At 36.1% G+C, this 23612-nt stretch overlaps 2 protein-coding genes across 2 annotated transcripts; both read left to right on the top strand.

Moving 5' to 3' along the window:
• The first annotated feature begins 501 nt into the window (after window positions 1-501).
• LOC131949736 (C-type mannose receptor 2-like) lies at window positions 502-14322 on the top strand. The gene is made up of 12 exons (XM_059311608.1): window positions 502-569; window positions 2076-2149; window positions 2781-2944; window positions 3535-3599; window positions 4199-4287; window positions 5112-5201; window positions 5482-5639; window positions 5827-5891; window positions 6049-6143; window positions 11867-11950; window positions 13199-13295; window positions 14174-14322. The coding sequence occupies exons 1-11, from the start codon at window positions 562-564 to the stop codon at window positions 13288-13290; spliced, it is 984 nt and encodes a 327-aa protein (XP_059167591.1). The 5' UTR covers window positions 502-561; the 3' UTR covers window positions 13291-13295; window positions 14174-14322.
• Window positions 14323-18007: 3685 nt separating this feature from the next.
• Window positions 18008-21248, top strand: LOC131950899 (four-domain proteases inhibitor-like). The gene is made up of 3 exons (XM_059313106.1): window positions 18008-18080; window positions 19714-19774; window positions 20075-21248. The coding sequence occupies exons 1-3, from the start codon at window positions 18075-18077 to the stop codon at window positions 20773-20775; spliced, it is 768 nt and encodes a 255-aa protein (XP_059169089.1). The 5' UTR covers window positions 18008-18074; the 3' UTR covers window positions 20776-21248.
• The last annotated feature ends 2364 nt before the right edge of the window (window positions 21249-23612 follow it).

The following is a 23612-nucleotide window of genomic DNA, read 5'->3' as shown; positions in this document are numbered from 1 at the left end:
GATCAGAATATAGAGAAGATATAATTATATAATATATATGAAACCCCCCCATCACACCCCCCTCAAACTTTCAATGTGCACCCCCTCCCCGCTCAACATTTCGATTTCCACCCCCCCCTCAAACTTTCGATTTACACCCCCCCTCAAGATTTCGATTTACACCCCTCCCCTCAAACTTTCAATTTGCACCCCCCTCAACCTTTCAATTTATTTTTCCAACCCATTTTGGCGCCCCCTGAGGTTGGCGCCCGGGGACATATGTTCCCCCACCGCCCCCCGCCTCCCCCCCCTCCCTCCCTCGCTACACTACTGCACAGACGTACACACAGACAATGACGTATGTATCCATACACAAGTCTCAAGACAAATCTATCTTATGAAGCTAACTATTATGTATATAATTACCAGCTTAGTTTTTGTCCCCAAATATGCGTGGTTAAAGTGCTAGATTTCCTCTATAGGTCTCAACAACAAATCACATTATCCATGACATGGTTGTTTTTTTCAAATGAGATCGTCCTACTCAAGACAAAATTCGACACAACTGCTCAACGCAAGAAGATGGTATCGTAAGTACTTTAAAATAAAACAAATAAAAACTCCAAATATACAGCCGTGATTGTGTTTATGTGTATAGGTGTTGTCACTTGTATGTCTGTATGTAGGTTTTATCTGGATGTGTCTATGTTATCTGAGGTTCTGTGATACTTCCGTTTTGAAAACTTACTGTATGAAAAGTGTTGTGTGTTTTTTTTATCAAAGTTAACCACTCGTTGCAAACGTGTGGTTGGTCGACAAATGGGTGGTTGTGCGACAAATGTGTGGTTGGTCGACAAGGTGTGGTTGTGCGACAAATGGGTAGTTGTGCGACAAATGTGTGGTTGTGCGACAAATGGGTGGTTGTGCGACAAATGTGTGGTTGTGCGACAAATGTGTGGTTGTGCGACAAATGGGTGGTTGCGCGACAAATGGGTGGTTGTGCGACAAATGTGTGGTTGTGCGACAAATGTGTGGTTGTGCGACAAATGTAATCAGTTTCTGCTATAGGGATAGTAAATCTCGTTCTCTTTCACTTTAAGTTCGAAATCTTGTTAGCCAAGGAGATATTAAATTCCGAACTAGATTAATGTGACGGCTGTGTTTAGGCCTTGCTTCATGATTTTAATAAAATCACAAAGATTTTTCGAAATACATCCTATATGAGTATGAGTATAGTTATAATTGTTAACGATTTGAAGTAACAATAGCGAAAATATCTTTTTAATTCTAGCTGGCAAGTATGAAAACGAAAGTTGTGACCTACTTGCAAGGGGGGGCAGGGGGGGGGACACATGTCCCCGGGCGCCGACCTTAGGGGGCTCAAAAATGGGTTGTAAAAACAAGTTAAAATGTCAATTTAGCTGCATTTTTGCAGTTTGAGGGGGGGGGTGTAAATTGAAAAGTTGAGGGGGTTGCAAATCGAAAAGTTAAGGAATTGAAAATTTGATCCCTAGGGGGCGCCAAATTGAAAGTTTGTCCCCGGGCGCCGGGAAGGGTCGCTGCGCCTCTGCTTCTACCTCCCGTTTTTTTTAATTTGGATATCTTGACATATAGACCAGAGGTGTAGCTAGGGGAGGGCAGGTGGGGACGCCAAATCGGGTAGAAACATAAGATAAAAAGCTTTTTCTAAGCTGCATTACAGTCTAACTTAAGGAAATGGAAAGCAACTTGGTTCTACTGACGGCTTTCTACGTTGATTTTATAATACGAGAAAAAATATCAACGGTAAGAGGAGGGGTGCTTTTTCGCTAACGTCAATAAATATTTAAATATGTGTGGGGGCGCAAACTTGAAAGTTCGCCCAGGTAATGGGTTGCTACACCTCTGCTATGAAGAAGACGTGTTTAGCTTAAGAGCTAAATTCAGACCTGTGTCACTCTAGTCGAAGATCTACGGTCGTAACCTTACCTGTATTTTAAAGAGTCCTCCATTTGTGTGGATTCACCGCAGTAATTGTTAGTATTAAATTTTGTAAGACGGATATACATTTCTAATTGATTGTCTTCTTTTAACAAAATAATAATGGACAACAACAGAACGAAAACGATGAAAGCAATGATGACATTGATTGTTTGTATTTCTGCTGTGAATATACGGCTTATAGATGGAGGTAAGAACATATTTAAAAATGTTGTATCAATATATATATATATATATATATATATATATATATATATATATATATATATATATATATATATATATATATATATATATATATATATATACGTTTGTGACTGTATAGAAACAAAGATAAACTGGTGGTGCTATAATTTTTCAAAATATTTACTTTCTCATTTTATCTTTATGATACAATTTTATTACTTTAGCTTTGAATATTATTATTTGCTTAAAATTATTTTCAAACTAGTGATTTTGCATACTATTCTGGTGTTTTAATTTTTCATATACAAATATTTACTCAAATGCCTTTTGAATGTTGTATAAATAATTTATTGCGTTACTTTATTGAATTGTTTCTAAGTGAAACATTAGTGTTGTTTTAAAAAAAAATAATTTTATATGCTAAGCCTTTTAGTGAAATCTTGTAGAAATATATAATATAGTTGAAATATATAGTGCATACTAGAGACTATGCATTTTGTTGCACTGTTTTACATTATGCTTCTTTTTATTTAATTTTCTATTACTGTATGTGTTTGCAATTTTACGATTAGGCTGTTATCCTAGGCTGGTAATTAAGCAAATATTGTACTCATTAATAAACTTCATTTTTTCAGCAATAGCATGTCCGAACAGCGATTGGATCGAATCTGAGACACACTGTTACCACATTTATCAGAGTCAGTCTGTGTGGGCGGTGGCCCAGAACTATTGCTCAAACTTTGGAGCTAACCTCGCCAGTTTAAGCTCACAGGATGAAATAAAGTTCTTAAACAAAACGGTGAGATAGTTCGGAAATATTTAGGTCATAATTTCCATCCCATTCTGGTGAGGAAAATTAAAAGATTTTTCACACATTCAGGTGAAAAAATAAAAAGATTTATAAAATATTCAAGTGCGGAAAATTACAACATATATTGAACTCAAATGTGAGACATTTCTGAAACATATAGGTAAGGTCATGAAACAATGCCTATTATATTGAGGTGAGGAATATTAAACGATTTTTGAAAGATTAAGATGAAAATCGAAAAAAGATTTCTAACACACCCAGGTGTGTAAAATTAAAAGATTTCTTAAGCATTCTAGTGAGAAGACTAAAATATTATTAACAAGTAAAGTAAGACATTTTTAAAAAAAAAGATGGCTTATACATTGTGGTGAAGTAAGAATAAGATTTATTACATTTTAGGTAAAAATATATACTTATAAATCTTGCTTTAATTATGTGACGCATTTTTTGAAAACTTGACCAAACTAGAAGAAAGGAATGAGCGTTAGAGTAAAGAAAAAAATTCATAAGTTAAAAAGTTAAACGTGATCATCTTTTTTAATTGATTAAAATAAATGTCATTTATTTTGACTCTGTAGTTGAATGGGAAATTTCAAACAATGTGGATCGGATTCTATAAGCTATCATCTTTCGACGCTTGGAGGTATCTTAGTTTTTTACTTTAACATTACTTTAATACAATGATTTCGTTAAAGTCTATTTGCATTACAAAAATATAATAAGGTTAACTTAAATAAAATAGTGTTCTTGATTGTTTAAAATTTTCTCAATGTTTAATCTTTTGAACAGAAGGGTTGATAAGACTGTCTCAATGTTTCATCTTTTGACCAGATGGGTTGATAAGTCTGTCTCAATGTTTAATCTTTTGACCAGATGGGTTGATAAGCCTGTCTCAATGTTTAATCTTTTGACCAGATGGGTTGATAAGCCTGTCTCAATGTTTAATCTTTTGACCAGATGGGTTGATAAGCCTGTCTCAATGTTTAATCTTTTGACCAGATGGGTTGATAAGCCTGTCTCAATGTTTAATCTTTTGACCAGATGGGTTGATAAGACTAAAGTCCAGTTGATCAGATGGGTAGATAAGCCTATCTCAATGTTTAATCTTTTGATCAGATGGGTAGATAAGCCTATCTCAATGTTTAATCTTTTGATCAGATGGGTAGATAAGCCTATCTCAATGTTTAATCTTTTGACCAGATGGGTTGATAAGTCTGTCTCAATGTTTAATCTTTTGACCAGATGGGTTGATAAGACTAAAGTCCAGTTGACTAAGTTGGAACCCGACGTGCCCAGAGAGAGAGAAGATTGTGCCGCAACATACCATACAGGTAGGGAACGGTGTGGTGGAGGGGCAGAGCTTACGATTATACGTTTTAATATCTAAAGTTCCAGTCTGTGGAACGTCACCAAGACAATTATGTGTCTGTGTCCTTGTTATAAATCAAGATAAGTAAAGTCGGAAGGGCGAACTGCTGACCACATAATCACTTCATCTATATATCTAAATTATGTCAAGAAAAGTTCATTGCGAAAGGGCTAACTGTTGATCATATTAACCCTTCATAAACAGTGGTCAGCGAATTAAAATGAGCGGCTCTTGATTATTCATTGTCTCGTCTAAAACTGCACATTAAAACGTGAAAAACGTTGGGAACATTACGGTCCATTACGCAAGGTGAAGTAGAGTTCGCCTGCTTTATAGACCTCGGCAGATGAAGGGATAGAGTGGTCATCGTTATATCCCAGCCGCCTAACGTTAGTCAGAGGTCATATTCGGCTGAACTCGGAGAAGTCGTACGGACTCGATCCCAAGAATTGAACTCGGAAATTTGGTGTCAACATACGAACGCTCCACAATTCGACCTCAACGTTGCTTTAAAAAACAAAAACCCATATATTGTTGGGTTTTTCGCGACCACTAAGCTGGAATATAGGTTTTCGATTACATTACTCTTTTAAAAAAATTCAAATAACTATTGTCTAGTGCATGTCTACACCGTTAGCATCTTTTCTGTGTTGTAGTCGTCAGTTTTTTATGCTTATGTACAGGAAAATTGCAAATTCGTTTCGCATCCTACCTGTCCCAATTGCTGATATAAAACAATGCGATAGAATGCATTTAAGTACGGGTTTAATACATGTTTTTTAATAGCTGTTTGGCATGATTATCCCTGCAATACTAAGCTCTACGGCTTATGCGAGAAAAACGTTCCACCAGCGACTTTCGATAATGGAAGCTCAGGTAAAGACTGATATACGTTTCCAACTCAATGTGTGATCGTGCAATGGTTGGTATATTTTCTATACTTCTATCTTCTCTTATAGGTTAACTGTTAGATAAAAACAATATTTTATATTGTCGTGTAAACACTAAGCATAACAATGAAATATTAGAATGCATGTTGATAACGCTAATTAGACAATAGTAATAAGTGGCATTACCTAACACAGATCAATAAAAAATTAATATAAATATAATGGATGTAAATTAATTGAATAAATGTATGTACATCTAACTCTAGAGTGTCCGAATAGGAATTGGTTTAGATTCACACAAAACTGCTACTACGTTCACAAGAGTTCAATACCTTGGTCAGAAGCCCAAAAAAGGTGTTCAGCGTTCGGGGCCAATTTAGCAAGTTTACATTCAGAAGAAGAGATTACTTTTCTAACTAGTCAGGTACTTATACCGTTATATCAATGCAGCCTTAATGAATCCACGCTCAGTTTTAATGTCTTGTTGAAAGTAAATGTTGTATCCGTTTTCAATAGTGCACTAACAGATATATACATTCTTGTTAAAGAGTTTCATGTATTTGACGAATCTTAAATTGAAATACTGATCATGTTTCTTCTATCCACTAAAGATTCTGAGAGCTGGTGAGATAACATGGATAGGTCTTCATAAGACACAAACTAATACACTCTGGAGGTGTGTATGTCGCATGTTTCTCTCAGCTATTCAATAATCCTTATATTAAATATTGAAAAACAGTTGAGTATGCGTATTATAAGTTTGGGCGGATTTTTCCAATGATTCACTCTGTAAAAATGATATTTCAACATAAATGATGGTTCACATTTTACAGATGGGTTGATGGTACTAAAGTCAATTTAACAAGATGGGACGTTGGTCAGCCCGAGCCAGATAGACAAGAATGCGTGTCAGTTTATGACACATTAGGTCAAGTCTTGTTTGTTTAATTTTAATTATACATTAATTAGCCGTTAGGATTTGATCTTTATGTAACCACCGGCTTATATTTCTTATAACAAAAGGCCGACATCTAAAATGTTAATACTTCGTGTGTATCAACTTCACTGTTCATAAAACTTCAACAGCTCGTCGCGAATACAATTGTGTTTATAAGACTTATCCAGTACATTATGAATACCATGGCGTTTATAAGACATCAACAGTACTTCATGAACATGATGGTGTCAATTAGTCTTATCCAGTAGTTCATGAATATCATGGTTTTATAACAAACAGATTTGTCAATTTATAATGTGATAAAACAGTATTCTGGTCTTTGTGTCTCTCTCTCTTTCTCTCTCTTTCTCTCTCTCTCTCTCTCTCTCTCAATTTTCACTCTTGCTGTCATTAACACTCTCACACCGCATCACAAAATAATCATTCGCCTGGCAGACCTGAATATTGTTATGACTCCAATATTTCATCCCACCCATGTTATAAGCCTAGACCACATACGATGACTTTTTATCTCACTCATGTTATAAGCCTAGACCACATAAGATAACTTTTCATCTCACCCATGTTATAAGCCACTGACCACATACGATAACTTTTCATCCCACCAATGTTATAAGCCTAGACCACATACGATAACTTTTCATCTCACCCATGTTATAAGCCACTGACCACATACGATAACTTTTCATCCCACCCATGTTATAAGCCTAGACCACATACGATAACTTTTCATCCCACCCATGTTATAAGCCTAGACCACATACGATAACTTTTCATCCCACCCATGTTATAAGCCTCGACCACATACGATAACTTTTCATCCCACCCATGTTATAAGCCTAGACCACATACGATAACTTTTCATCCAACCATGTTATAAGCCTAGACCACATACGATAACTTTTCATCTCACCCATGTTATAAGCCTAGACCACATACGATAACTTTTCATCCCACCATGTTATAAGCCTAGACCACATACGATAACTTTTCATCTCACCCATGATATAAGCCTAGACCACATACGATAACTTTTCATCCCACCCATGTTATAAGCCTCGACCACATACGATGACTTTTCATCTCATCCTTGTTATAAGCCTCGACCACATACGATGACTTTTCATCTCACCCATGTTATAAGCCTAGACCACATACGATAACTTTTCATCCCACCCATGTTATAAGCCTAGACCACATACGATAACTTTTCATCCCACCATGTTATAAGCCTAGACCACATACGATAACTTTTCATCTCACCCATGTTATAAGCCTAGACCACATACGATAACTTTTCATCCCACCATGTTATAAGCCTAGACCACATACGATAACTTTTCATCTCACCGATGTTATAAGCCTAGACCACATACGATAACTTTTCATCCCACCCATGTTATAAGCCTCGACCACATACGATGACTTTTCATCTCATCCTTGTTATAAGCCTCGACCACATACGATGACTTTTCATCTCACCCATGTTATAAGCCTAGACCACATACGATAACTTTTCATCCCACCCATGTTATAAGCCTAGACCACATACGATAACTTTTCATCCCACCATGTTATAAGCCTAGACCACATACGATAACTTTTCATCCCACCCATGTTATAAGCCTCGACCACATACGATAACTTTTCATCCCACCCATGTTATAAGCCTAGACCACATACGATAACTTTTCATCCCACCCATGTTATAAGCCTAGACCACATACGATAACTTTTCATCCCACCATGTAATAAGCCTAGACCACATACGATGACTTTTCATCTCATCCTTGTTATAAGCCTAGACCACATACGACAACTTTTCATCCCACCCATGTTATAAACCTAGACCACATACGATAACTTTTCATCCCACCCATGTTATAAGCCTAGACCACATACGATAACTTTTCATCTCACCCATGTTATAAGCCTAGACCACATACGATAACTTTTCATCCCACCCATGTTATAAGCCTAGACCACATACGATAACTTTTCATCCCACCATGTAATAAGCCTAGACCACATACGATGACTTTTCATCTCATCCTTGTTATAAGCCTAGACCACATACGACAACTTTTCATCCCACCCATGTTATAAGCCTAGACCACATACGATAACTTTTCATCTCACCCATGTTATAAGCCTAGACCACATACGATAACTTTTCATCCCACCCATGTTATAAGCCTAGGCCACATACGATAACTTTTCATCTCACCATGTTATAAGCCTAGACCACATACGATAACTTTTCATCTCACCCATGTTATAAGCCTAGACCACATACGATAACTTTTCATCTCACCCATGTTATAAGCCTAGACCACATACGATAACTTTTCATCCCACCCATGTTATAAGCCTAGACCACATACGATAACTTTTCATCCCACCATGTAATAAGCCTAGACCACATACGATGACTTTTCATCTCATCCTTGTTATAAGCCTAGACCACATACGACAACTTTTCATCCCACCCATGTTATAAGCCTAGACCACATACGATAACTTTTCATCTCACCCATGTTATAAGCCTAGACCACATACGATAACTTTTCATCCCACCCATGTTATAAGCCTAGGCCACATACGATAACTTTTCATCTCACCATGTTATAAGCCTAGACCACATACGATAACTTTTCATCTCACCCATGTTATAAGCCTAGGCCACATACGATAACTTTTCACCCCACCCATGTTATAAGCCTAGACCACATACGATAACTTTTCATCCCACCCATGTTATAAGCCTCGACCACATACGATAACTTTTCATCCCACCCATGTTATAAGCCTAGGCCACATACGATAACTTTTCATCCCACCCATGTTATAAGCCTAGACCACATACGATAACTTTTCATCCCACCCATGTTATAAGCCTCGACCACATACGATGACTTTTCATCCCATCCATGTTATAAGCCTAGACCACATACGATGACTTTTCATCCCACCCATGTTATAAGCCTCGACCACATACGATGACTTTTCATCCCTCCCATGTTATAAGCCTAGACCACATACGATAACTTTTCATCCCACTCATGTTATAAGCCTAGACCACATACGATAACTTTTCATCCCACCCATGTTATAAGCCTAGGCCACATACGATAACTTTTCATCCCACCCATGTTATAAGCCTAGACCACATACGATAACTTTTCATCCCACCCATGTTATAAGCCTCGACCACATACGATGACTTTTCATCCCATCCATGTTATAAGCCTAGACCACATACGATGACTTTTCATCCCACCCATGTTATAAGCCTCGACCACATACGATGACTTTTCATCCCTCCCATGTTATAAGCCTAGACCACATACGATAACTTTTCATCCCACTCATGTTATAAGCCTAGACCACATACGATAACTTTTCATCTCACCATGTTATAAGCCTAGACCACATACGATACCTTTTCATCCCACCCATGTTATAAGCCTAGGCCACATACGATAACTTTTCATCTCACCATGTTATAAGCCTAGACCACATACGATAACTTTTCATCTCACCCATGTTATAAGCCTAGGCCACATACGATAACTTTTCACCCCACCCATGTTATAAGCCTAGACCACATACGATAACTTTTCATCCCACCCATGTTATAAGCCTCGACCACATACGATAACTTTTCATCCCACCCATGTTATAAGCCTAGGCCACATACGATAACTTTTCATCCCACCCATGTTATAAGCCTAGACCACATACGATAACTTTTCATCCCACCCATGTTATAAGCCTCGACCACATACGATGACTTTTCATCCCATCCATGTTATAAGCCTAGACCACATACGATGACTTTTCATCCCACCCATGTTATAAGCCTCGACCACATACGATGACTTTTCATCCCTCCCATGTTATAAGCCTAGACCACATACGATAACTTTTCATCCCACTCATGTTATAAGCCTAGACCACATACGATAACTTTTCATCCCACCCATGTTATAAGCCTAGGCCACATACGATAACTTTTCATCCCACCCATGTTATAAGCCTAGACCACATACGATAACTTTTCATCCCACCCATGTTATAAGCCTCGACCACATACGATGACTTTTCATCCCATCCATGTTATAAGCCTAGACCACATACGATGACTTTTCATCCCACCCATGTTATAAGCCTCGACCACATACGATGACTTTTCATCCCTCCCATGTTATAAGCCTAGACCACATACGATAACTTTTCATCCCACTCATGTTATAAGCCTAGACCACATACGATAACTTTTCATCTCACCATGTTATAAGCCTAGACCACATACGATAACTTTTCATCCCACCCATGTTATAAGCCTCGACCACATACGATGACTTTTCATCCCATCCATATTATAAGCCTAGACCACATACGATGACTTTTCATCCCACCCATGTTATAAGCCTCGACCACATACGATGACTTTTCATCCCTTCCATGTTATAAGCCTAGACCACATACGATAACTTTTCATCCCACTCATGTTATAAGCCTAGACCACATACGATAACTTTTCATCCCACCCATGTTATAAGCCTAGGCCACATACGATAACTTTTCATCCCACCCATGTTATAAGCCTAGACCACATACGATAACTTTTCATCCCACCCATGTTATAAGCCTAGACCACATACGATAACTTTTCATCTCACCCATGTTATAAGCCTAGACCACATACGATAACTTTTCATCCCACCCATGTTATAAGCCTCGACCACATACGATGACTTTTCATCTCACCCATGTTATAAGCCTAGACCACATACGATAACTTTTCATCCCACCCATGTTATAAGCCTAGACCACATACGATAACTTTTCATCCCACCCATGTTATAAGCCTAGGCCACATACGATAACTTTTCATCCCAACCATGTTATAAACCTAGACCACATACGATAACTTTTCATCCCACCCATGTTATAAGCCTAGGCCACATACGATAACTTTTCATCCCACCCATGTTATAAGCCTAGACCACATACGATAACTTTTCATCCCACCCATGTTATAAGCCTAGACCACATACGATGACTTTTCATCCTTTTAATAAGCCTAGACCACATACGATAACTTTTCATCCCACCCATGTTATAAGCCTAGACCACATACGATAACTTTTCATCCCACCCATGTTATAAGCCTAGACCACATACGATAACTTTTCATCCCACCCATGTTATAAGCCTAGACCACATACGATGACTTTTCATCCTTTTAATAAGCCTAGACCACATACGATAACTTTTCATCTCATCCTTGTAATAAGTCTAGACCACATACGATAACTTTTCATCTCACCCATGTTATAATCCGCTGACTACAAAGGAAGCCGCCAGAGTTTAGCTTCCTCCAGTGCTTCACAAAATTGCCCATGAGAAGATCTATGCTCGCGAGCCAGGGTTTCTAACTCAAAATGTTCCTGGTCCTCTAGACCACGTCGTCCTATAGTAGTTTTAAATCTCTCTATTCTATCTGATATATTGTAACAATTTATATAATATTCTATCTGATATATTGTAACAATATATATAATATTCTATCTGATATATTGTAACAATATATATATATAATATTCTATCTGATATATTGTAATAATCTATATAATATTCTATCTGATATATTGTAACAATCTATATAATATTCTATCTGTAATCAGATAGCTGGTACATCGATTCGTGCAATAACAAGCATTATGGACTGTGCAAGAAAGCTCGTACGCTAACTACACGTAATAATGCAGGTACCAGCTTATTATTTAAAAGCATTTTTTTTAAGTTTTATTTAACACCGGAGTAATTATTGCTTTCTATTAGTCATTCTATAAATTATTACTAGGCTAGGATTTTTAAATAATATTTAATTGAAAAAAATGTAGATATATTTATAAAATTCATAACTTAAAAGTGCATGAACATAGTTTAAGAACTGTTAATTGCTAATAATTTCAACATGAAAGCTATTTATTGCAAATAAAACAAATAAAATAAAACATTAAAAAGAATGTTTAAATGCTATTGACAAAGAAACATATTCGCAGGCCATAGAACCCTGATATTTAAATTTGTCAAAAACAGAATATAAAACAAACTTTTATGCAATTTCTAATTGATTTGAAAATATTCGCAGTTAAAAAAACATTATATCAGATGTCTATATAAAAACCGATATTAAAACTTTTACTTTGGTATAAAAAGACTTATTAAAACTTTAAAAAATGCTCGAATAAAAATGTTATGAAAGTTAAACTTCAATTAAACTGAAATAAAATAACGAATTATTGTTAACCTATTTTACATGGCTAATAGTGTAGCAGATGAAGTAGAGCTGGCCTGTTTCAGTGAAGGCTAGCACTAAGAATATGTTTGTCCAGTAAAAATGTAGTTTTCTAAAAAGTTGTTTATTCCTATAAAATGTAGTTTTTTAAAAAGTTGTTTATTCCTATAAAATGTAGTTTTTTAAAAAGTTGTTTATTCCTATAAAATGTAGTTTTTTAAAAAGTTGTTTATTCCTATAAAATGTAGTTTTTTAAAAAGTTGTTTATTCCTATAAAATGTAGTTTTTTAAAAAGTTGTTTATTCCTATAAAATGTAGTTTTTTAAAAAGTTGTTTATTCCTATAAAATGTAGTTTTTTAAAAAGTTGTTTATTCCTATAAAATGTAGTTTTTTAAAAAGTTGTTTATTCCTATAAAATGTAGTTTTTTAAAAAGTTGTTTATTCCTATAAAATGTAGTTTTTTAAAAAGTTGTTTATTCCTATAAAATGTAGTTTTTTAAAAAGTTGTTTATTCCTATAAAATGTAGTTTTTTAAAAAGTTGTTTATTCCTATAAAATGTAGTTTTTTAAAAAGTTGTTTATTCCTATAAAATGTAGTTTTTTAAAAAGTTGTTTATTCCTATAAAATGTAGTTTTTTAAAAAGTTGTTTATTCCTATAAAATGTAGTTTTTTAAAAAGTTGTTTATTCCTATAACACGATTCCAACATCGCAGTGCGCTGGCTAACTCCTTTCAGCAAAGATGTCAACCTCTGCTCACGTCATATACTGACGTTCAGCTTGGCGCTCTGGCTACTCAACGTTTAGATGAGGTGAGATTTCACAGAGATTTCTTCATAACATGTTTAAAAACTGCATATTTTGTTAAGTAATTTCTTGTTTTTACATGCTTTTATTTACTTCGCAGCATCTGTTTGGTTAGTTTGTTTGTTTACTTGTTTGTTTGTGTTTGTTTGTTTGCTTGTTTGTTCCTTCGTTCGTTTGCTTGTTTGTTTGTTTGTTTGTTTGATTGTTTGTTTGTTTGATTGTTTGTTTGTTTGTATGTTTGGTTGTTTGTTTGTTTGGTTGTGTGTTTGTTGTTTGTTTGTTTGTTTTGTGGCAAATCTTGTAACTTAATTTTGACCACAATTTTAATGCACGGATTTCGTTTAAACTTTTCAGATGCGTTCCATTTCGATGACAATACAAGTTTATCTATTTTTAATTTAATTAGATGTTTAATTAGCCATGAGATCTTTTACATATGTTAGCGACAAAAACTTTTATGGAAGAAAGCAAACTAGTTTTATTTTTAAATTTTCAGTGCATTTAAATGCTCGTTGCTAATTCATTTATCTTCTTAAATTTGTTTTTACACAATGACTTCCGGAAAATCATCTTTAATTAAACACATGTAAAACATAATTATAACTATACCAATGTTCAAAATGCACTACATGGTAATTTTTGTGTGTGGGTGGGTTATAGAGAAGAAGGGAAACATTTATTTAATTCTTATAATAATCCTAACATTAGTCGTATAAATTAATTTCTCTAATAAACCTGTTACAAACAGAAGTCAAAGCATATAATATTGTATATAAAATAAAAACAAAAATTCAACAACAAAATATTTTACAATTCAGTTATTATTGATTTCTTATTATTTTCTTTTTCCGTTTCTTTAATTTTAAATTGATGTTTTTCTTAGCACAACAAAACGAAATCAACAAAAATCAAAGCATTTGTCTCAAGAAAGTTAATGGAAACAACAATGATAGAAACAATTATTTCATTTTATAAACCTATGTCGTATGCTATTTATGTTTTTAAAGTGGACGAATCATGAGTTTTACTACTGTTTGGGGATGTAAAATTTGAATACAAATAATGTATACATTTTATACAAACTAATAAACTTAATTTCGTTTTGTTTGTGTCGGAATCTTTTATGTTTCATCCCGTGACCCGTTCATTTAATAGCAGAACGTCTGTGGAAGAGCGCTTGTACACATCCACACCACGCTACACAACCACACCCCGCAACTACATCACGCAACCACACAACCAACAACCAGGTACACCATTCACTCAAAACTTGCCTGTCACCTTCAACTTCACCCCCCCCCCCCACACACACACACATTTCCCATGTGTCGTTACTCTTTACCTTGTAAATGTATAACATGCAGAGTTTCTTCCAGGCATCTCTTCGAGGGGGAAAAGCCCACCCCTCGAAAAAATTTTACCACCCCCCCCCCCCGAACGAAATGAAATTTATATAATTCATATAGAAAATATATACTTTTAACACTGTCCGCCCCCCCCCCCCAAAGAAAGTCTACCGCCCCCCCCCCCCACCCGAAAATTTCAAGTGCCCCCCCCCCGGAGAAAAAAGTCTGGAAGAAACACTGATAACATGACTTTTGCTAAAACCCTTGCCAGAGTACGACCTTTCTCCTACCTTTGATCTTAAACCTCTATATGATCCTAAAATTACGCCCCCCCCCCCTACAAAATGAAACAAAGTAGATATTGCTTTTATGTCCTTCCAGAATTTAACTGTCCAACGCCTTACATATGGTCGAACATTGTAGCTGTGGTTTACAAATCTGTCTAAGCATTGGGTTCCCTTAAAAAATCAAGGACGTAATCTAAATCAAAGTTCTGAAGTTTCCAAACTTTTGTAGACGGTCGAGTTTGACGAGTTGGGATCGATCATGTTTTTGACAGATTAAAAAAAAACCCGTGTTTTCAAGATATTGCAAACTAAGCGGCCGTAAAAAAATGTAGAAAAAAAAAAGTCGAAAAAAAAATGAAAATTTATAATTTTTCGAATCTTTATTTTAGAAGCTGCCAATTCAAAGAGCTTGAAAATAATTTTTAAATATTAAGACTACATTTCCGTTTATTTTTTTATTTTTAACTAGCCTAATGTATAACTTGAATTTCACTTTCGTACGACAAACAAATTGTTTTTTTGTATTTCTCGTATACTCAGTATAAAGGAACTATTGTAATATTGCAAAAATTGAAATCCAAATTTTTACAAATCTCGCAAAATACTTAGTTTTGCAATTTTGTCCGTGTGTGTGTGTCAGTGTGTGTGTCAGTGTGTGTGTGTGTGTGTTTTCGTGCGTGTGTGTGTATATCTGTGAACACGATAACTTGAGTATCGTTACAGTTGGGTTCATGAAATTTCATACATAAGTATTATATTAAATTTGTAGTCCTGTACCAACATTTCAGCGATTTCCGGTAACCGGAAGAAGAACTTAGTCTTCGTTTAGTTTTTCATACAACTTGAGAACTGTTTAAACGAAATTTAACATATAAATATAAAATCTATTTCTGCCTTCTGTAACATTTTGAGAAATTTCCGTTGACCGGAAGTAGTACTTTAGGCTGTTCACTTGGTGCGAAATTCTTATTTTCTACGAGATTATATTATATTTTAAAAGTTTATATAATTAAACATTTATTAAAATCCATGTTTTTATACCGAGTTGCCATCCCCGTAGACTTATATAAGTAACATCGAGAAAGTTTAGGGGAGACCACTCCCGCTTTATTTAAATTGTGTTTATTTACTAAAAATACTTAAACATCAAATTTCAAGTAAGTCGGTCAAAAATCAAACATTCATGTTTTTATAACCATATTGATTTTAACTAAATCAACCCAGATTTTTAAAATGTACTAATTTATTTTTACTATTTTTATACAAACCTATAATCAAGTTCGTGGTTCACCTGTTACCAATCCATCACAACTATTGTGCTTTAAATTTTTTTAATTCTCAAAACCTAAATGTTTCACTTTTCTATTGGGGGGGGGGGCATGTAGAAAGTAAAGTTCCCTTTTCGATCCATACGGTCCATAGGGCCAGTGGCGTAGCCAGGATCGTCTCAAGGGGGGGGGTCCAATTTTTACCCGGGGACAAACTTTCAATTTGCACCCCCTCTCAAACTTTCGATTTGCACCCCCTCTCAAACTTTCGATTTGCACCCCCCCCCCTCAAACTTTCGATTTGCACCCCCCCTCAAACTTTCGATTTGCACCCCCCCCCCTCAAACTTTCGATTGGCACCCCCCTCATACTTTATATATATATACCGAGGGGTCTATGGGGGGTTATGAACCCCCCCTTACCCCCCCCCCCCCGCCTACGCCACTGCATAGGGCCAGTAAAGTAGTCTAGCGCTGTACCTCTAGACCACGCCGTCTAGAAAGCGTATGAAAGTTGAATCATCCTGGAACTTATTTTACAGGTAAGACCAGGTAACGAAGCATACATTTTATCACCACCTGCAATTATATTGTCAATTATTATTCAGGTAATTAGCTATCATCTATTCATAATTAATACTTACCTGCTTTATATCGTTTGAATTCAAACCCACCTGTGCTTTTCTATAACAACATATGATTACCTACCTGTGGCTGAATTACATGTAATTTAAAATATACGAGAATCTCCTTGTTTCCCGTGGGAATACGATTTTCCATTTCCAATCTCAATATTCTCACAAAGCTTACATTTTACTAAATTTAGCTCTGTGACATTACGCAGTAAGCATCCAGAAAACTATTTTTATGAACATTAGAATTAGCTTATATCTTTTCAGAAATATATTTGTGTGTAAGCTTTTAATAGAGCTAATAAAATGTACATACAACTACTGAGAAAGTACCAGATTTAAAATTCAAATACCATATCGTTGTAGATTTAGCAAACCTGGAAAATGGAAAATAAATGCTGGGTTATTCAAACTATGAAGATGCGTGCTGAAATTTTTATATTATTTTTTTAAAAGACATTGTAAATTTAGAATCATTGTGGCTTTAGGTTGTGGGGAGGGGCTAGGCTGGTGAGCGCACTATTAATCTCTGAGTCTTAACTCTTGTAATGTGTTACATTTTAACACCAGTTTCCCAAAATGTAATCGTTATGACATAAACAGATCAATCACTGATGTAATATCTGCATTTATCCGTATCATTAACAGTCAAACATTTTCTGTGACAACTTCAATGTCACTGTCAGGACTTAGTTTTTTCTCTATTTGTCTCTCTCTCTCTCTCGCTCTATAAATCTCTCACACAAACGGAATGCCATTCCTTTCCTTTCTCAACCCCTCTATCTCTCTCTGTGTAGGTCTTATCTTTTTCTCTCAACATCACTGTATCACTTTTTATCTAAACTGTATCTCTCTTGTCTCTCTAATCATCTGTCTCTGTCTGCGTAGATCTCTCTCTTCGTCTCTCTAATCATCTCTCTCGACAACCCTCTTACACCAATACCCTTTCCTTATTTTTTTTACAATGGCCTTAATTTAAATCCATATCTATATCTAACACATATTATAATAAAAGCCTACATGAAGTATAATTAACTTAGAGAATAACAACACAACACTACACCCCATTATCTTGCATGTAACGTTAACACCTAATATTACGATAGAACTCGGTGTGTGATTAACTCAAGAAGGTTGTGATTGGCTTGTAGGTTTCCTGCGGCATCCACTTGTATTAAGCGTCCATCAAGTTTGTTTGATTACCGCACACAGCATTCAAACTTTAGTAAAGAACAGCGGCCTCTTCAGTAAAATGAATGTAAGTTCAAATACTTATAAATATTTTAAAAAATAATTAAAAAACCTTTATTGTAAAAGCTTTCAAATGCAAATAAGAAAATTTAACTTTAACTAATTTTCTTTCTTTGATAAAAGATTTTGTCGCTGAAACATTTTTTTTATATATAAAGTTGAAACATATAAAAGATCTCATGAGTGTCCCAATGCTTTATATATAACAGAAGCTATTCAGTTTTATTTTCTTATTTTCAGTGCATTTAAAAACTTGTTACTTTAAAGGTTTTTATATTTGTTTTGTTTTCTACTTTTTATTAATTTCTAACGTATGAAGTCGACAAGACTACAAATATTTGCTTTAAAACACAATCAATACCTCGCAATATTTAAAAGACGATTATCTGTCCGTGAAAGCAGCCGTCCGTCAACATATTTATTAGTTTACAGACGACAGCAAGGTCTTTATTTTGTTACCTCCCATTTGTTTCAAATCGTTAAAAAAAACTGTATTATCTGCCCCTAACAGCCTTCACTAATTCGACCCGGCTTTACGATTGTAAACATTCGCATGAACCACAGCTCACCTGAGTAGTTTGGTCCAGCTAGTTATCTCCTCGTCAGTTATTGAAAATAGTAATCTATCGAGTTATTTAATTTTGTTATCTCCACTTAGTTTTTAAAAAAAGTTAATTAATTTTTAATTACTAACGAAACATCTAATTAAATTAATAAATAGATAGACTTGTATTGTCGTCGAAGCGAAACGTATCCGGAACGTTTGAACGAAATTGCTACATTAGATATGGGTCAATATTGAATAACATGAGTTGCCACAAATAAACAAACAAGCAAACAGACGTTGAGAACTATAAAAAAACGATTATAAAAATGTAAACGATTTTCATACATAGAAAACACCAAATGTTACTTTAAACTCTAACTTTCAATTTTGTTAAATAATACATTCGTACTGGAGCTTAAAAAGGTAAAAAGTAAAGTTTCCTTTTAGAATCTAACGGTCCATAGGGCAGGTGAAGAAGAGTTCAACTATTTCTCAGACCTCGGCATTTGAAGGTATAGTGTGGTCACCAGCCATCTCTACTCTCCCTAGCATTAGTTAGGTACATAGCAAAGCTGGGTGGACTCAGGCACGTTCTGCTGACTTAAACCAGGATTCGAACTCAAGACTTTCGGGTTAGTAATCGGGTTAGTAATCTAACGTTCTACAGCTAGGCCACTCCGGCCCATTACGGGATTATAAAGATCTTGAAAAAAATGTTACCTGAGTTTAGTTTAGCACCCACCACTACATTATAATTTTACTTGGTTTAGTTTAGCACCCACCACGACATTACAATTTTACTTGGTTTAGTTTAGCACCCACCACAACATTACAATTTTACTTGGGTTTAGTTTAGCACCCACCACGACAATGCAATTTTACTTGGTTTAGTTTAGCACCCACCACGACAATACAATTTTACTTGGGTTTAGTTTAGCACCCACCACGACAATGCAATTTTACTTGGTTTAGTTTAGCACCCACCACGACAATACAATTTTACTTGGGTTTAGTTTAGCACCCACCACGACATTACATTTTTACTTGGTTTTAGTTTAGCACCCACCACGACAATGCAATTTTACCTCTACAGAAAGCCCAAGTGAGCCTGATGTTTCTCCTGTTGATCGAATTGTCATGGAGAGGCGCAACAGGTATGAATAAAAAAAAATAAGCTAGGCAATTATAAGTTTAATTAACGGTTGTTAATTATGACGACCATTAAGCTCTTGAGCATACTTTTAGTATAGAAGAATCATTCGGTCCCTCTAATTTTCATTTCTATTGTTTTGTTTTATCCTACTCATGTTTATCCTAGTTTTGTTTTATCCTACTTATGTTTTATTCAAAGTCACAAGTGCAAATTCGAGAGCAATCAGTTTTAAAGCAGCTTGTTTTTTTAAGTAATTAAACTAATAATTCCAATGCCTAATTCACGTGACGGTCTTATCCAGCGGTCCCCATGCAGGAGAAGATGTGCCCCAGCAGCTGTGTAGCAGACTACAGGCCTGTCTGCGGCACTGACGGCCGCACGTACCCCAACGACTGCGTGTTACGCAGCACCTCCTGCCAGAACGCGGAGGCCAAAGAAGTCACCGTTTCCCACGACGGACCGTGCGTTGAGTCAACCAAACCCAGCGACCCGTGTCCTCAGACTGTCTGTCTAGAAGTCTATCAGCCCGTGTGTGGCAGCGACGGCAAGACATACCCCAACAAGTGCCAGCTCCATGCCTCCAACTGCAAGAACTCGGACGTAAAAGAAGTCACCATTTCCCACGACGGGCCGTGCAAGGAGATTCAGCCAAAAAGACCGACCGACCCATGTATGAAGATTGTCTGTTTACAAGTCTACGATCCCGTGTGTGGAAGTGACGGTAAGACCTACCCCAACACCTGTCGACTCGATGCTTTCAACTGCGGACGGCCAGCTGACAAGATGGTCACCATGGCACACCTTGGAGAGTGCCCGGTAAAGACACCGAACGCCAGGTGTTCTGGGAATCTGCCGTGTCCGTTGGGTTATCGTCCAGTGTGTGGAAGTGACGGTAACACCTACGACAATGAGTGCTGGCTGCACACGACCAACTGCAACAAGTCTGCGAGTGACCAGATATTTATAGTTTCAACTTCAACATGCGAGTCACATTTGGCTTAAGTTTGAGCTATGTTTGGCCTGAAGTTTGAGCTATGTTTGGCCTGAAGTTTGAGCTATGCTTGGCCTTAAGTTTGAGCTATGTTTGGCCTTAATCTGAATCACTTTGTCTTAAATTTGAATCACGTTTGGGTTAAATTTTAATCACTTTTGGCTTAAATTAAAGTCACTTTTAGTTTAAATTTAGTTCACTTTTGGCTTAACTTAAAATCACGTTTGGGTTAAGCATAGAATTCACGTAAGGCTAAGTTCAGTAATTGTTTTATTTTGATTTATTAGTAATATTAATAATTATTAGTAATATTAATTTAAAAATTACTACATACAATTTTCATTTTTTTTTTCTCAAATTTCAACATTAAAATTTCAGATCTACATGCAATTATTATTTTGAACATTTAAATGTGTACTTTTTTCAGATCTTAATATGTTTTAGTATGCGTTGATTCAAATGTAGAAAAAACTTTATTTGTGTAACAAACAAATAACAACAAAACTGATAAATAAAGTTACCAAAGCTAACGAATTGTCTCTTTATCTGTAAACATCATCTGTTCGGTAAGTCGTAAAAAGTTTAAGAAAGTGGTGGAGGGGGGGGGGGGGTAATAGTTGCTTTGCTATTATTTTTCCATAAACTATTATTAACATACAAACTTTAAAAATTAAACTTTGTTTAATCCCGTAGTGGGTAAACCCAGAGGCGTAGCTAGGGGGGGGGGCGGGGGGGGCGGCCGCCCCGGGCGCCGACCCTATGGGGGCGCCAAAAGGGGTGGGAAAAAATTTTTAAAGCTGATTTTATGCTGCAGTTTTGAATTATAAACTGTCTAAGTCTAAGTTAAGAAATATAATGGCTACACGCATTTACATACTGATTTAACTGTTTTCTATCTTGATTTCTTAATGTAAAACATATACTCTTAAGAAACAGTGACCGGCAAAACCGCTTTGAAGCTTTTCCTAGATGGGGGGGGGGGGGGGGGGCGCTTTTTCGAGACTTAAAACGGAAGAATTTACACTAGATTGTTGAGTCGATAAACGTTACCACTATTAAAAGAAACCAATTGTATTAAAACGTATTGTACGATTGTTGAACTGTAAAATACGTTAGTGACTTTTATCAAGATGGTGCAGGGGGGCGCTTTTAGGCTAAATAAAATAGCAAAATTACACAGGATTCTGAGTAAACAACCTTTAGCTCTCAGAAAGAAACGAATTGTACTGTGCATTGTATAATTGTGTAACATTTTTAAAAAAAAAGTTAGTTACGTTAAAAACCGCTCTACAAACTTTGTCCAAGATGGTTGTGATGAGTGTGTGGGGGGGTGGGGGGGGGGCGCTTTTTTCGCTAACAAAAATCGCAAGTATTTGTACTGGATTGGTGAGTAGATAACTCTCTTAACACTTAGTAAAGAAACCAAGTGTATTAACGCGTAATGTACAATTTCAATAGCCAGTTTTGTTAAAAAAAAGACGCGACTAGTTCTTTGTAAGATTCTTACGATTCTCTCAACTTCAACGTGAGAGATCAGATACTTTTGATCAGTGTTTCTTCCAGACTTTTTTCTCCGGGGGGGCACTTGAAATCTTCGGGGGGAGGGGGGAGGCGGTAAACTTTCTTCGGGGGGGGGGGGGGCGGACACTGTTAAAAGTATATATTTTCTATATATAAATTATATAAATTTCATCTCGTTCGGGGGGGGGGGCGTAAAAAAATTTTCCGGGGGGCTTCGTCCCCCCGAAAAGATGCCTGGAAGAAACTGTGTGCGAGAAGGCAGGGCAAATCTGCGAAATCCAAGACTACGAGCTGTTAACATCCGTTGGATTCCAGTTTGTTTTCTCTAGCTTGTTTTGTCATACCATCAACCAATCAACGAAATACCCATGTCGTATTCCAATGTGAACAATAAATATTTCTGATAACTTCTTCTTGTATGTCACTTGTGTGTCCTTACTCTAACAAACTTCGAATCCAATATGTACCATATCACAACAGAGATCGTTCAAAACTAGAACATATGTCTAAACATATTAGCGTTAGCTACAAACTACCCTCTAACACAGATCAGGCTGATTTTTTTTTACTAACATTACTAATCTTTCGCAAAAAAAGTTAAACGCATCTTAATGGGAATTAAATTTTCGTAAAGTTTTAAGGAATGAAAATCATACAATGTAATTATTAAACCTTGTCCGGACTGTAGCATACACGCTTACACACACGCTTACACACACAAATACACTCTTACCCACACACAAGCTTATATATAAACACACTATCACACACACATAATTATACACACACACACACACACACACACACACATATATATATATATATATATATATATATATATATATATATATATATAAGCGGCGGGGGGGGGGCGCCAAATTGAAAGTTCGCCCCGGGCGCCGGGAAGGGTCGCTACGCCTCTGGGTAAACCTGACAGATAGAGAGATAGTAAGATTTGCTCGCTATGTTTAACGGAGGTACAGTACAATGTGAAATGATCCACTCGTGTTTTTTAGTTAACGCTGAAATAAAAGCTACTTGCGATTAAAAATACGGGATATGGGAAATGTGATGAAAATATGGGGTGAAAATGTGATAATGTGATAAATAATATGGGGATATGGTCGATAGGATAGGCGGCTATCTTTAAATGACATCACATAGGGAGACAGCAACGGAAAACAGCACACAAAAATTATTATTTTTTCATCGAGCATTTATAGACGTCAGCAAAGAATGACTATAACATCATTTTATTTCCCCGCAAATATTGCACACATAAAATGTATCTGTATCAATAGTTTATTTTTTGCGCATTTTTCTGTTT

The sequence above is a fragment of the Physella acuta genome, unplaced genomic scaffold (genome assembly GCF_028476545.2).
Source record: "Physella acuta isolate Inbredline_101_S28 unplaced genomic scaffold, ASM2847654v3 ptg000063l, whole genome shotgun sequence".
Lineage (NCBI taxonomy): Eukaryota > Metazoa > Mollusca > Gastropoda > Physidae > Physella > Physella acuta.
Note: the sequence above shows the minus strand (reverse complement) of the source record. Positions and strands in the feature narration are given on the sequence as shown.

Bases quoted from the DNA above. Each gene is read 5' to 3' on its own strand.
- LOC131949736 (XM_059311608.1), top strand. The intron at 3,600-4,198 runs GTATCTTAGTTT...TCTTTTGACCAG, and splicing joins TCATCTTTCGACGCTTGGAG to ATGGGTTGATAAGACTAAAG. The intron at 4,288-5,111 runs GTAGGGAACGGT...GTTTTTTAATAG, and splicing joins TGCCGCAACATACCATACAG to CTGTTTGGCATGATTATCCC.
- LOC131950899 (XM_059313106.1), top strand. The intron at 19,775-20,074 runs GTATGAATAAAA...GGTCTTATCCAG, and splicing joins GTCATGGAGAGGCGCAACAG to CGGTCCCCATGCAGGAGAAG.